A 15,269-nucleotide genomic window follows, 5' to 3' on the forward strand; every position below is an offset into this window, starting at 1 on the left:
GCGCGCGCAAGGCGCTCGGCGCGCGCAAGGTGCTCGCGGGTTTCGGGGCCCTGCCGGGCTGAGGCGGCGTGGGCGCCCTGAGGGCCGGGCCGCCGCGCGGCGTCCCCGTCCCCGCGCTGGCCCGGCCCGGCCCCTCAGCTCCACCCCCTGCCTCCCCCTCCCGCCCGCTCGCGCCTCCTGAAAAGCCAGCCCGCCCGGGGCGGCGACGCAGAGCCGGGCCCGGCGCACGAGGCAGCCAGCGCGGCCATGACGGCGGAGAAGGCGCTGCCTCTGGGCAATGGGAAGGCTGCCGAGGAGGCGCGGGAGTCTGAGGCGCCGGGAGGCGGTGGCGGCGGGGGCGCGGCGGCCGCGCGCGATCCGCGCGACAAGCGCGACAAGGCGGTCCACGAACGCGGCCACTGGAACAACAAGGTGGAGTTCGTGCTGAGCGTGGCTGGGGAGATCATCGGGCTGGGCAACGTGTGGCGCTTCCCTTACCTGTGCTACAAGAACGGAGGAGGTGAGGCTGCACGCGCGACGTGAGGGAAAACGGGGAGGGTAAAGCAGCCCGGTGGGGGCGGGGAGCAAGGGGGTTAGCGCACGACCCCTCCCGCGCCTGCGTGTAGCGGGACCCTCGGGCGGGGCGGAGTGGGGGGGAGAATGCCCGCAGTGGGCCACCTGGCGCTGGAGCTTTACCCATACTCGGCTAGGCTCGCCTATCCCAGGGCGCATGTGCACGCGCCTCTTCGCACCTGGATGTGCCGCCTGCTAGCACGCGGAGACTTGACAGCCAGGTGTGTTCTCTGGCAGCGTGAGGTGGAGGCCTAGGCTAGCAGCCCTTGCTTTTCGTACCTGCATTACTGTTAGGGGCAAGAGACAAATCCTTTGATCCTCAGCTTTCCTAACTGGAAACCAGCATGAAGAAAAGGGACTCTGATCATGATCTGAGAAGGCTCAGGTTTTGAGCTTTACTGAAATGCCAGACTCCGTAACAAGCTTTACCTACATCATCTCATTTCATCCTTAAAGTCATCTTTGCGGACCTTGGTATACCCATTTTGCAGATGAGGATACAAAGGGTCAAAGAAATAACCCCATAAGAGGTAAAGATGGGATTCTGCCACCAAGACCTTCTTTTAAACTGGGATTGGACTGACAACAGGGAAAACTTTTAGGGGGGGCATTAATGTCTGATTTCCTGCCCAGTCTTTCATTGGCCCTTAAGGCCTTCACTAGGCCCCCTTTCTGGCCCATCTGGTGGAAACATTGGCACCAAGCAGTTTCTTTCACTGGTCTCAAGAGTCACCCACGACAAATAGCAACAATACTGATTTGATGTTTAGGAGATGCTTAGAGGTTGTGGAGCAGGGGACAGGGAAAGGAAGGTGATGAGACAATCGTTCCTAGTGACATGTCCAAGTTAGTTTGGTGGAGATGCTGCAGTGAATCCTCAAATCTTTCAGCTCAAGGACTCTAGGAGCCTCCACCTGTCATATTAGCAGGACGCATGGCAAGGGACCTTGTGATACCTTCTTGGGTGGCACAGTTTCTCTAAGGAAAAGCCTGTGTCTATGTATTCCTTTCTCTCTTTGCTGTGCCCCTGCTCCTCCAGCAGATCCCCAGATCCCAGTGAAGGTGGCTCAGAAGTTGGCTGGCAGGGACCACACTGTTAGGTTGCATGGAGCAGGACTTCCTGTGAGAGCAGTTGCAGGGAGAGCGAGAAGGGTACTGCTTGGCCCGGGGCCTTTCTTTGGAGACATTCATCCTGAAGGCACAGGCTGCTCCAAGCCTGCTCTGCACTGGTAATGAAGTGGCCACCGGTGTTGGTGGCTTGGCACAAGGGAGAGTGGGAGTGGCCTTGGAGACCCGGAACGAGCCCTGTGGCCTCAGCTGTGAGTTCTGCCTCTTCGCAGAGTCAGCCTTTATTAGCTGCCATATCTTCTTAGAAACCTGTGGAAACACTTTAGGGTAGTCCCAGGCAAAAACTGTTTTAACATCTTTTTTTAGTATAGGAAATTGTTAGGCCAAAACCAAATACGTGCCTAAAAGGAGAAAACAGAGTAAGTTGGGTTGATTAGAAATTCTGCACAGATTTAAAAAAAAAATGTTGTAGTGAGTAAAGTTTAAAAATTAGTCTTTTTTTTTTTTTTCCTCTGTAACTTGCCAAGAGTCTCTACTGGGTACACAGATATCCTGATTTAATTCAGCTAGTTATCTTAAGGATTGCTAGCTTTGTGAATACATGGACTAAAAGCCTTTCAGAAAGCGCCATCCGTTAGGTTCTAAAGGGTTCACAGGTAAACTACAATGTATTAGGGAACCTACTGCAGCTTGTCGTAAACACTTAGATTTATATTCAGCAAACAGACCCTCTTGTCCCTTTTTACACAGTTTTTCCTTCTGATAGTTGGAGTATCTATCAACTGCTTGCCTTTTAAAAAATACCTACGCAGTTCTATTCATAGATCCCAACAATAGTTTAACGTATTTCTTTCCCAATGTGAAACTTAAAAAAAAAGTATCTTGCCGAAAAAAGCTAATACCCTTTCAAAATCTGGTAGATGTGGTCCTACTATCAGGATTGATCAAAATTGTTGTCATTCTAAGGTTAGAGCGACTTCATTTAGCAATAAGCAATTTCAGTTAAAGCTTCATTTGTGAGATCAGATGGTGGGGAATAGCATGTGTTTTCAGGCTTTTTTATTAGGTGGGTGAGAGAGAATGAGGGATTTGGAAAAAATCCCTTTCTGGTTATAATAGCTCATGTTCACCTCAGTTATTTAATTTGTTTCACAGCAAGGCCCAGGCAAGGGTATTGTGTGTATCAAGATAGGAGCACTAAAGCTTATGGTGGTCTTTTCTCAGACTGATTCAAAGTCAGCCTTTCTGAATAGATAGATTCTTGCTGCAAACCCCTTATAACTCAGCCCCATACCTGACCCTCATGTGCTGGGGACTGATACTGCTTATTGCACATCTCCTGGAGAATGCTTCTCTTAATGAAAACATTTTTTTATAGATTACTTCCAAAGTAAATAAGAAGAAGGGGTCCCCCTCACCTAGCCTGTTGAGGTTACTTTAGAATACAAAAGGACAATGTAAATGTTCAGAAAGGGAATGGATTTAACCTATGCTGGAGGGTGAAACATATAAATTGTAGAATCAAGGAAAGAACACACTTTTACATTATCATCTTAGATGTACATTTCTGTGAGAAGAGTGGTACAGATACTGAGTTTTAAAGCCCCATTTTACAGATGAAGAAGTTGAGGCTGGGAGATGGGAGGTAGATATAAAGACAGCACAGAGCCAGGGCCATGTTTTCTGACTGTGGTCCTCAAGGTGTGGACTTGACTTAAGCTCAGAGAGCATGTCTCACACATAGTTGGTGCTTATTAAAGATTTCTTGTGTCAAACTTGAAATAGTAGAGGCAATTTTAACCTCATTCCCTTACTTTGCATCCTTGTAGGGGCGTTCCTGATTCCCTACGTGGTGTTTTTTATTTGCTGTGGAATTCCTGTTTTTTTCTTGGAAACAGCTCTGGGACAATTCACTAGTGAAGGTGGCATTACATGTTGGAGGAAAGTTTGCCCTTTATTTGAAGGTAAGCATTGAGTTAGAAAATGAAATGATGCCTGGGTGATGTCAGGCTGTGAAAAGTAGCTGACACTGTTCTAACGAGGTGGAGAGAGACGCAAATCATTCCCTTTGTTCTTTCAGGCATTGGCTATGCAACACAGGTGATCGAGGCCCATCTAAACGTGTACTACATCATCATCCTGGCGTGGGCCATTTTCTACCTGAGCAACTGCTTCACTACTGAGCTCCCCTGGGCCACCTGTGGGCATGAGTGGAACACAGGTATGGCCCCCAGGGAGGGTCTCTCTGCTGGTCCTGCTGGGGGGCCTGGTATTAGGGGTATGCCTTTATCCTGGAGATCAATCCTGGCCTTTGGCCTCTTGACCTGAGTCTAGATTCCACTGAAATTGGAGGTCAGTTCTGCACTGGGTCTGGTTGCATTCTGTGGGTTGCAGCCCTGAGCCTGAGCTGAGCCCTGGCTCAGGAATTGGCATGGGTGGAAGAATGGTGATGTGTTTTCCTCACTTGGCCAAATACAGAGACTGAGCCCTTTGCAGGCAGGTATGAGGGGTTCAGGCTCCACTTCCAGCCCTGCCTCTCTGGGTATCAGATTTTCCTCTGTAAAATGAAGGGGTTAGGCTAGATCAAGGGTTGCATACCAGGGGCCTACAGACAAACTAGGTTTTAGATCAGTGATCAGTGAATTTCAAAAATGTATTTGGTTGCCAAAATTTAAAAACCAGAAGACCTCACATGAAAATCCAGTCCAGCTTCTCTTGAAAAATTAAAAGAGCAATCTGGCAAGAGCAGACCCACATTCCCACATTCTTGCTTGGCAGCAATGCTTGGGCTAATAAGCAGTTGTCTTTGTTTTTTGTTTTTTTTTAATATTTATATATTTGAGAGAGAGAATGAGATAGAGCATGAGAGGGGGGAGGATCAGAGGGAGAAGCAGACTCCCTGCTCAGCAGGGAGCCTGATGTGGGACTCGATCCCGGGACTCCAGGATCACGACCTGAGCCGAAGGCAGTCGCTTAACCAACTGAGCCACCCAGGTGCCCAGCAGTTGTCTTTGGATAAGGCCTCTGTCCTCAAGTTGGCCACAGTCTCTACCCAGCCCACATTACTTATTTACTTTACCTGTCTAACCCAGGTAGATATTTGAATTTACCACTCTCCCACTCCCTTGAGTGGATAACTTTTTAGATCACTTTGAATTCTAATGTGCTGTTTGCTTTTTAATTTGTTCATCCTATCAAGATTGAGTCTTATAATCCAGGGAAGGCAAATAACATGTTCAATCCCTATCTGTGATGGCCATGCTCAGAGCAGACATCACTAATCGATTGTAGAACTCCTTTATGAGTCTAGTCTTGGCCTCAGAACCTTCTCAGCAGTGTTCCAGGCAGCCACTGCCTTTTGACTGGAGTTGGCACACGTGCTTTAAGCTGTTCACCATCTGTGTTATAACCTGTGGTTAGGTTGTCCCTGGAAGTGACCTGTCATCCTGAAGGCTGAGATATAGTAAGGCTGGGTAGAACATTGGTTACCAGCAGAAGGAACAGTAGCAATTAGGCCTATAAAGTGCTGTGAAGTAGCTTCTAGTCCTGCATGATTTTATCTTGTTCCCACCCATTGCATTTTGTGGCTGTCTCACTGTCTCTCTTGAGGGACCTAGTTCTTAACCTTTCTTTGGCCAGGGACTTCATAGAGATATTTATCAAATTAAAATTCAAGGGTATACTCTTGGAGGCCTGTGAGTCCTCCATGATAATTTAATTGTGTGTGTTTATTTTGAGGACACTCTAAAAATATGCACATGTTGTGGATTCTGTGTACAACCATCTTATAACTGAGGACAGTCAGGAGATTCAGTGCCTGACTGTGCGTGTTTGCAACTTAAGATGTGTTCTTGATAAATAGGATGACAATGGCCAATGGAGAAGAGCAGAGAGATTTAATTTATAAATGGTGCTTTGGTACTAAGTGAAGTCCAGTTAAGAATGTAGCAAACTGTAAGAATGAAGATATTGTGAAAGTGTGACCAGGAAAAAATGGTAGAATTGAATCTCTGGTAGCCAGTGGAAGAATAGGCAAGCTGAACTCAATAGACCCTGCCTCCTCCCTATTGATTCCATTTTTCTGTTGGGAAATCCATTTAACTTCACAAAATGGCATTATCTTACATATCCATTTTATGCTATCAATTTGAATTGTCTTCTGTAGTTGATATTTAATGTATAAACTTAATTCTGGTTTTATAGTTGTATGAATACTATAATACTATAATCACTCATTTATTTGTACATAATTAAATGTCATTTTAATAAAAATACCTTGTCAATGTTGGATGTCTGAGAAGTTTTTTTACTCCAGAAAAAAAAAAAATGAGAAACCTTATTTTAGAGACTGATCAAAATTAAGGGCTCCTCTCCCTGGAAAAAGGCGCAAGGGCACCTATAATCTCAGGTTTTCAGACTCCTTTTAAGGACTTTGTGGACCCCACAGACCTCCCTCCTTTCAGAAGATGGTTAGTACTTGCCAAGGGGAGCAGGAAGGAGGCTGATGATCGGAGGACATTTCCCCAGCAGACTGAGAACCTTTCTTCCCCTGGTTTGCAGCCCCCTTTCTCTAATAGTGTGTGAACTGTTGTGATGTGTCAAACATCAGGTGTAGGAGGTGCTTCCTGCTCCAGAGTTTACAGATGTGGTTGGAAGGTATGTACACGTGTGAGGAGAGAGCAGTGCCCATGTGAGGTGGAACGCTGCTGGCTCTATGCTCACCCCACTGCTGGGTGCAGGGCCTCCACAGTGAATGTTGCAGCTGCCCTTGGGGAGTTCACAGTCTGGCGGTGGCTGAGGTGCCTCTGTAACCAGGGGTGCTGTAAAGAGGTATGGGTCCCCTGGTGGGGAACCGAGCTGGGTGATGACTGTAACAAAGCAGATGGAGCCCTGGCTTGAGTTGACTCCCCGTTCTGTCCCTAGTTGGCTGGTGATTTTGTAGAGGAGGGAGAGGGTATAGATGTGGGTCCCTTGACTATTAATGAACCTTAAGATTCTCCTCTTCAAAATAAAGGGAGTTGGAGAAGGTGGTTCCTTGGAGGGCCTTTAAATCCTAATTTTCTTAGAATTCAGGGGGAGGGAGATTGAGGAAATCTTTCTGGAGGAGGGGGTTGATCTGGACCATTAAGGTTAAACAGCTGGATGTTTTTACTTGAAATTCAAATCCCCCTTGGTCATCAAGTTTCATGAAATGAAGAGACATTGAACAAATCTTTTCTTGGATTGACTGATCAATTGAGGGAATGGTGAAGAAAGCCGAAATCCTTTACACATACAGGCTCATGACATTTCATCTAGTTATCACGTATTTTTGAGGCAGCTGCAATGTTAGTGAAGGAAAACTGAGCTCAAATGCATTACGGTCAGAGGGACACCATGGCTGACCCACTTTAGTCCCTCCATTCCTGCTGGGGCCACTGGGCAGGACAGAAATGCCATGGACAGGCCTTCAGTAGGGAAATAGAAAAGAGGAAAGGAAATTAGGGAGCAAGGTAGGAGGAAGGAGTTTAATAGGGCCTATGGGGTGGGAATGAGAGAACGTGCCCTGCCCCCCAAACTTTTCCTCCTGTTCTAATCAGACCAGACCTCTCTCTTAAACTGTTAAGCTATTGATTTCCTTCCCCAGTGTTCTCTGAGGCATGTTTGCTTGGAGCGGCTAGGTAAAACCACCTGGTTGCATCATCAAATCTGAATGTTTCCCAAGATCCAGCCCTTGCAGAGGTTAATCTTCTATTTCTTGTCTTGTTTCCACTGTAGAGAATTGTGTGGAGTTCCAGAAACTGAACATGAGCAACCACAGTCATGTGTCCCTGCAGAATGCCACCTCTCCCGTCATGGAGTTTTGGGAGTAAGTGGAAAATGACTTGTGTCCCTTGGCCTGTGAGGCCTCTGTCCTGGTTCTGCTCAGTTAACATTGCTCCCACCCTGGGAAAAGCCTGACCTCTTCTTTCTTCGACTTTGCACTACCTAGCTTCTGTGGGCATTTGATGGCTTTGGAGATTTTAGAGGTTTCCCAAAGGAGCAGATGAGAGAAATGATTTTTTGTTGTTTGATGACATGTCAGCATGCCTGGTTGCTTATTAGGGTAAGAAGTGCTTGGTAAAAATGGTAGTTAAAAAAAGGCATTTTTAACAAAAGAGGAGACAGCATGTTTGTGATAAGCTAAGTCAAAACTATATTTAGCCTGGAAAGCAGAAGTCTGGGTGGGGCAAGGGAAGGGAGATTCGTTTTCTTTCAGTAGCTGAGGTGTCATGCCCAAACGAAGCAGATCAACGTTAATGGATAGAGGTTATAAAGAGGCCAGTTTCAAATGTGCTTAAAGTAAGAGCTTAGTTTCACAGCATTGTCTGCAAGTACTTCCGAAGGTTGTGATCACTCATCTCTGAAAGTGTTCAGCTAGCGGAGGACTGCTAATCGTTGTTGGGGAGGTGTCTGAATCCACCCACATTACAGGCAGTAATTGTGCGGATGGGCATTTTCTCAGAGGTGGGCATTCTTTGTTAGTATTCCAGAGGGGTCTATGACCTAGCAGTTACCGGCTGCTACATATGGTTATAGAAGCCATTCACTGCACAACCCTGGGGGCATCATTTATATTGTGAAATGTGTGCTCCAGAATTGTGCCTTACCAACCTGCGTAACAGAACACAGTGGCCCTGACACAGGATCTTCTGAATAGAGGTAGCAGGATCCCTTGTTCAAGGTACTGAGGAGATGCTTCCTCTCTGAGTCAGAGGTTGGGCTAAATGCTTTCTGAGGCTTTTCAATCTGAAAAAAACTATGGCTTTATTCAAAAACATCCCCTACCCTAATCCCTAATGCTGATTATAAGTAGTGTAGAGGAGCAGTGGTTTTATAAGTGATTTTAATTCTCTTCCCAGATACCATTCATCTCCTTCGCTCTTTAGAGGTCATGATGCTGACTTTAGACTTAGCAGTCTCATGTTTACACTTGATATGTGTGTGTGTGTGTATCTCACACATCTATATACACATTATATACTAATATGTAATTATGTATACAAATAGTACCTAGATCTTTCTTGCCTGTTTAAAAATATTATATTGATGGTATCCATTATTTATATTTTCTTACAATTTTGTTTCTTTGCTCGGTATTGGTTTTGAGATGTTCCCATGCTGATACATGTAGCTTTGGTTCATTTATTTTTTCCTGCTATATAGTATTTCAGTGTATAAAAAGACTACATTGTGTTTAGCTGGCTCCTCTTGATGGGGATTTGAACTTTCTCCTGTTTCCCACTGTTATTAAGCACAAAATAAATGTCTTGTCTGTGCTTCCCTGTGTGCGTGAATTAAGGTTTCTATGTGGTATACTTAAGAGTGGAATTGCTAGTAGTAGGGTGCATGCATCATGGGTTTTATCAGATAATGTCAAATTGCTTTCTGAAAGGATCATTCTGATTTACTCTCTAAACAATAGTGTATGAGAAGTTTACTGTTCCATATTCTACACAGCACTTGGTCTTGTTGATTTTTAAATTTTGAATCTTAGTATTTTAAATTTGCATTCCTCTAATTACTTGTGAAATAATTAAAACATTTCATGATTTTTCCTCTATTTGGGTGCCTCATCTGTGAACTTCCTGCTCATATCTTTTTCTTTTTGGATTGTCTTTTCTCATGGATAGGAATTCTTGATACATTCTAGATACTAGTATCTTGATACATTCTAGATGTAAGTATGCTGCAAATAGCTTTTCCTACTGTGTGACTTTCCTTACTTACTTATGGCATATAGGAGTTTCAACTTTATTGAAGTCAAATTTGCCAGTCTCTTCTTTTTGGGTTGCATAGTTGACATCTTATTTAAGATATATTTCCCTACCCCAAAGTTGTAAAAATCTTCTATATTTTCTTCCAAGAGTTTTATGTTTTTATATTTAGGAATATAATCTACCTGGGATTTTATTTTTGCATATGATGTGATGTAGGAGTTCAGCATTGTTGTTGTTTTTTAATATAAATTACCAATTTCTCCCACAGTATTTACTGAGTCATTCATCTTTTCCCTATTGATTTGTAATGATGTCTTCCATTTATAGTTTTCCTAAAAGTACAGGTCTGTTTTGGGGCCTTCTGTTCTGTTCCATTGGTCTCTTTGGCTAATTATGTGTTAATACCACGCCTATACTTTTATTGTAAGCCTGGAGCTGGTAAGACAGGTCCCTCACTTTGTTCTTTTCCAAAATGGCCTTCCAAATGAATTTTAGATTCAGCTTTCAGGTTAAACAACAATAAAGAACAAAACAACTCCATGGGGATTTTGGTTGGAATATATTGAATTTATAGGTAATTTGAAGAAAATTGACATCTTTATGATTGAGCCTTTCTGTCCATGAACATGGTATAGCTCTCCATTTATTTAGGTTTTTTAAAATGCACAATACAGTAGTATTACTTAAAGCAGCATGAGAATCACCTGGTTAGAAGTGCAGATTCTCTAGTCCTCCCCAAACCTACTGAGTCATAGTCCCAAATATAGCATACATAAGACATGTGCTAGAGAGGAGGCTACTGTGATGGGTGGGCCTGTTTGGCCTTTCCCAGCCCCATGGGACTATGATTTTCTACCTGCACATTTGAGGGTCTGTGAAACAGGGTCTCTGTGCTTCCTTAGAGAGTCCATACAGAAACCCCACACTTGACAAGATCTCTGTGTAACTTACCATTGTTTTGCACCATTTATTTCCTTTGTAATATATGTGTATATATATGTATATATATATATAAAACCTCAGTTAAATCATTTTTGGGGCAATGTATTTGTTTGTTGTCTGTATTCTCCAAAAGGTAGTCATAAAGCAACACCTTGTTTGGCTTCACTTACTACTGCTGGTCTATGGAAGATCCCCCAATGAATATTTACAGAATGGATAAACAGGAGGAAGGCAGGCAGGCAATATATTCTAGAAGATACTACAAGAGAAGTCGGAGTGGGCTCTGGCAAGAACTCATGCAATATCCATATCACCTACTTATTTGGACACCAAGTGATGGGAGGAGAGAGCTAATCTGCATCCTTATGTGTAACTGGACCTTTTGGCCTACCACTTGGCCATTCCAGATGAAAGTCTATGGGAGAATGAACCAGTGGTTTTAGTTTTCTATTAGACTGCATCTGTGTTATGTGTGCAGTGTTGAATTCTGCATCCTAAAAGTACTCAAATACTGGTGTGACACTCACCTTTTCATAAGATGCTTTTGTCAGACAGCTCTAATTCATCTTTTCCCAGAGATGAGCTTGGAACAGAGACTCTGTGAGCTGTTCGTAACATCCTATGAAAAGCTGTTGGGGCCTCATAAATTTGAGAAGGGCCAAAAGCTGTGCTCTTTAGCAAGAACATCTGTTATCTTTGACTCAAATCCCCTGACATATTTTCCTATGGAAGCATTTGGAATCTTTCCCTTCCTTCTTCCACTGCACCCCCACTCCCTGAATGCTAGCAGTCCACAAAACACAGTTTGACACATACTTTGTTGGGAAAGAGTTCTTCCTTAAATTCAGCTGACAGTTTTCTTCTGGGGCTTTGGATAGAGCATGCCTAATTCCTTGCCAGTGTGACAGCTCTTCAAGTATTGGATCAAGTTTCCTCAGAAGCATCTCTTCTTTGATTCTTTTTGCTATTTCCCTGTGTGGCCTTCCCTCGGTTCAGGTCCCAGGTGTGCTCCTGCTGCCTTTCCTGACTGCCTCTAACTTCAGGGCCATACTGCTTGATCCAAATAGACTTCCTCAGCTGCCTGCCCATTCACTCATTCCACAAATGTCTGAACTCCTGGTACCTGAACATAGGAAGGACTATTGCACATTTGGAGGAGGCAGAAATGTGAGATGCGGTTCTAGCCCTCTAGAAGCAGAGGTGAGACAAGTCCTACCATAAAATCGGTTACAAGGTGCTACTTCCCTGCCCATGACTGGCCATGGTTCACCTTGACCTTGGATACCTGGCCCAACCTGCCTCCTGCCCCATCTTAAAGGTTCATTTCCTTTTTCAGGGTATAAATTGTTGGCTTAGCCAGTGAGAACAGTTCTGGCCCTGGGTCAGTCTTGGATTCTTGCTCAGGCAGGGGGTCTAGGGGACAGGGGCAGTTTGTCTTTCTGATGTCATATTTCAAAATTAGGCCATCCTGGTTTTCTTAGTAACTCATTATGCATCTGGCACCCGAGCATTTATCTAAATACGTTTGCAGTTCTAAATGTTAAGCCCATGTCGTCTGGTGGGATCGAGTATTGTCTAGTATGTAACCAGCATCATGGCAGCAGATGGCCTTTGGGCTTCTTCACTTAAGGCCTTGAATCCCATTGGTCCACAGGTCTTCAGCAAGTCCATGTTTGCTGTGTATACAATTGAAATCACTGTTGCACGGTGTCCATTCAACCGGCATTTGTTGAGTACATACTGTGTGCTGGGCCTGAATTAAGCTCTAAGTGTTTTCAGTTCTATATCTTTATTCGGAAGGATGAGGTTTTATCTTTCTGGTTTATCTTCACTGGATGAGTTTTTAAAACTTAATTGTTTCTAAATCATGTGGCCACTTGATTTTCTTTGGACACAAATTTTGGGAGGCAGAGGAGCTGGAGTGAAACCCTGATTCTTTCTGTGGCCCAGGGCCCGGCCCTGCCTCCCTCTCAGACTCTTTCCCCATTGCCTTCCTCTGCACCGGCCTTCTTTCTGTCCGTTGTATGTACTTGTCCCACTCTCGGTCACGGGCCTTGTTGTTCTGTTTGTTTAGAAGACTCCTCACCTGATGCTTAGGTGTCTGGCTCCTTCTTTTCATTATGTCCTAATGCAGATGTCATTTGCAATGCCCTTTCTGACCATCCCAGCTACATCAGCGCTCAGCCCCTCTCAGCCCCATCACTCTGTTCTATTGTCTACATAGCACTTACTGAAATCTTCATGTCTTTGTTTACTTGCACATTTTCTCCCTCCATGAGAATATAAGCCCCATGCAGCAAGGATTGCCCTTGTTTGTTCCCTCTTGTTCTGCCAGCACATTCTACATGCTTAATATTAGTTGAGATGGATAAGTGGAGGAGGGAATAAATGAATGGACAGATGTTTTTTATTTTAACACCTCAGAGTTCGGAGTTCATTGTCCCCATTTGTAAATTGGAAGTGATTATGATAATGCCCACCTGCAAGGCTGAGATGAGGATTGAATGAGTCCTTGCCTATATTGAGCCCAGTATAGCTTAAGCCCTTTGGAAAGGATTGAATGAAGAAAGAGAAGGTTTGTGATTGACTTTATGGTTTGTGAGATGGGGATTAGCCCTCTTCCCTGCCTTGCCAGCTTCTTTGGATTGCTGTGAGGATTATAGAAGAAAACACACATTAAGAACTTTCATAGGTTTTAAGTGGGGTGCCCGAGTTAACTCCTGGTACTGTGACTCCGCCCCATTTCGCCCCTACCTCTGCAGGTGTGGATTCATAGCTGATCCTTGTGCGGAGTTGGCCTGTGTGTTTGAAGCAGCCTTTGTGTCTCCTACTGAAGTGTCAGAAGTGCCCCTGAGACCCTTTCCCTAAGTTGGAACCCAACGTTGGTTGGCACCATCTACTTCTGCTAGTTTGGAGTACCCCTCTCCCAATATATTACCCCTTCATGTACACAGTGTAGACTTTGGCCAGCAAAGTTCTAGAACCCAGTTTAAGTCCTCGCTTCCTCCACTGGCCCAGCACATGACCTGGGGCAGCTTACCTTCCTGAGCCTCCATCTTCTTCTCTGAAATTGGGATGGTAATAGGACCTAACTCTCAGCGTGGTCAGGAGCATTAGATTAGGTGAAATGAGGCCTATGTGCTTTCCATGTGGTGAGTACTCAATATGTGATAGCTCATTTTTACAAGGAAGCTGTCATTCAGCTCTTTGAAAGCCTACGTGGATTCTTCTCAGCATTCTTAGAGAAGCCTCCTTAGCCAGGTCTCTTTGCCCCTCAGAATGGACCTGAAGAACTCTCAGTGCATTTTATTCACTTGATTGTTCTTTTGACATTTTCTGAGAACCTACTGGGTGCTGGGCACCTTATCAGTAGCCAGAAAGATCATGGGGGTGCTATCTTCCTTGAAGAAGCACATAGCTTAGTGGGGGAACCTGGAAAGTAAACATAAAATAATAAAATAAAAAGATTTTGACTATAAAGCAACAGATATTTGTAGGATGGTTGCATTGAGCTAAGATGAGGAAGCCTGGATGCCTGGGCTTTGGGGAAGGCTTCATGGAGTTGATGAGGCTTAGCGGGGTTTTGTAGGGTGAATAGAAGTTTATGTGTTTGCCAGTGGAGTGAATGAAGAGCATGCCTGGTGGAGAAAATAGCACAAGCAAGAACCCAAAGACCTGAAGCTGTATGTTGAGGCTTGTAGACTTTACCTGCAGTGCTCCTGCCTGTGGAGCCTGCGGAATGGTGGGGGACTTTGCTGAGGAAGTAGGCAGGGCCAGAACATCTAGTCAGTCACAGGTCTTTACTGAGTACCTACTGGACGTCAGGTATCATTGTGGGTTCTGGGATACAGCAGGAACAAAACAAAAGACTTGCCTGGTGGAGTGGACGTCACAGACAGCCAAGTCGGCAGAAAGTATTAGGTTAAGTCAGGATCGGTCTGCTGAAGAACAAGCCAGCAGGGAGCGAGAGTGTCACTGATCAGGGAAGCCCTCTTTAAGGAGGTGGCATTTGAGTAGGTAGCTGAGGGAAGTGAGGGAGGCAGCCTGGTGGATATTGGGGATGAGCCCTCGAGTCAAAGGAGTAGCAGGAGCCGTGACCCTGCAGTGGGGGCATGTTGGAGGTGTTTGGGGAAAAGCAGGCAGCCAAGCGAGCCTGGAGCCAAGTGTGAAGGACTTGGGTGTCTTTCTAAAGGGTTTGAATCATCCCGTGGATGCCTCCAAAAGGCATATCCATGCAATAACAGGATCGGATCTAGGAGTAAGATCACCCAGGCTGCCAGGTGGATGCAGGAAGCAGGGGCCATGGGGACACTTTCTTGGTCCAGGCACATGAAATTGAGGTTTCTGCATGGAGAGAGGGCAGGTGGGGGTGGGGGGGAGTGGTGCCCTGACCTATCAGGAATGATGGGTAGAAACAGGCTTATGGGGTTGATGGTAATTCTGCTTGGCCATGCCATGCCCCAGGACAGTAAGAGAACTTGCCCTTCTGACCTGCTAATGCCTCCCACTTACCCACTGGCACTGAGATGCCTACTACCTGCACACATCCTTGGTGGGCTTTTCCTGATGGGGGCAGATGGGAGGCTCCAAATTTGCCTGGACTCTCCCAGCTTTTACACAGCAGTGGAAGCCAATTTAGCAGTAACCCTCAGTTCTTGGGCAGCACATTTGCTTTGTTCCCCAAATCCCACTTCTGGAACTTTATTTGGGATGACCACACTAGTTATGAACAGCATGCCAAGAGCAACACCGTTTGTGACCATTTAAAAAAAAAAGACACATGTAAAATGTTCTTAAATATGATACCAATTAGATAAATTATGGTGTATTTGCAAGAACTGCTAAAAAGGAATGAGCAGAAAATGCGTTGATGTGGAAGAGATCTCTAAGGTAAAATTAAGTGGAAAAAGCACAGTGTAGAATGTTGTATATAATACCATAATTATAAAAATATATGTATATGCCTTA

The 15,269-nt window shown here is 44.9% G+C and overlaps 1 protein-coding gene across 4 annotated transcripts in view; it reads left to right on the forward strand.

The window, feature by feature from the left end:
* The first annotated feature begins 202 nt into the window (after positions 1–202).
* Positions 203–15,269, forward strand: part of SLC6A11 (solute carrier family 6 member 11) — a 135,174-nt gene continuing 120,107 nt past the window's right edge. For all 4 annotated transcript variants that reach the window (XR_003518396.2, XR_003518397.2, XM_027586058.2 and 1 more), the window contains exons 1-4: positions 203–499; positions 3,450–3,584; positions 3,701–3,841; positions 7,378–7,468. Coding sequence is in view for 2 of the 4 variants with exons in the window: in XM_027586058.2 (XP_027441859.1) it covers positions 247–499; positions 3,450–3,584; positions 3,701–3,841; positions 7,378–7,468 (620 nt within the window). In the remaining 2 variants the exon portion in view is untranslated. The remainder of the gene's footprint in view (positions 500–3,449; positions 3,585–3,700; positions 3,842–7,377; positions 7,469–15,269) is intronic.

The sequence above is a fragment of the Zalophus californianus genome, chromosome 1, assembly GCF_009762305.2.
Source record: "Zalophus californianus isolate mZalCal1 chromosome 1, mZalCal1.pri.v2, whole genome shotgun sequence".
Taxonomy (NCBI): domain Eukaryota; kingdom Metazoa; phylum Chordata; class Mammalia; order Carnivora; family Otariidae; genus Zalophus; species Zalophus californianus.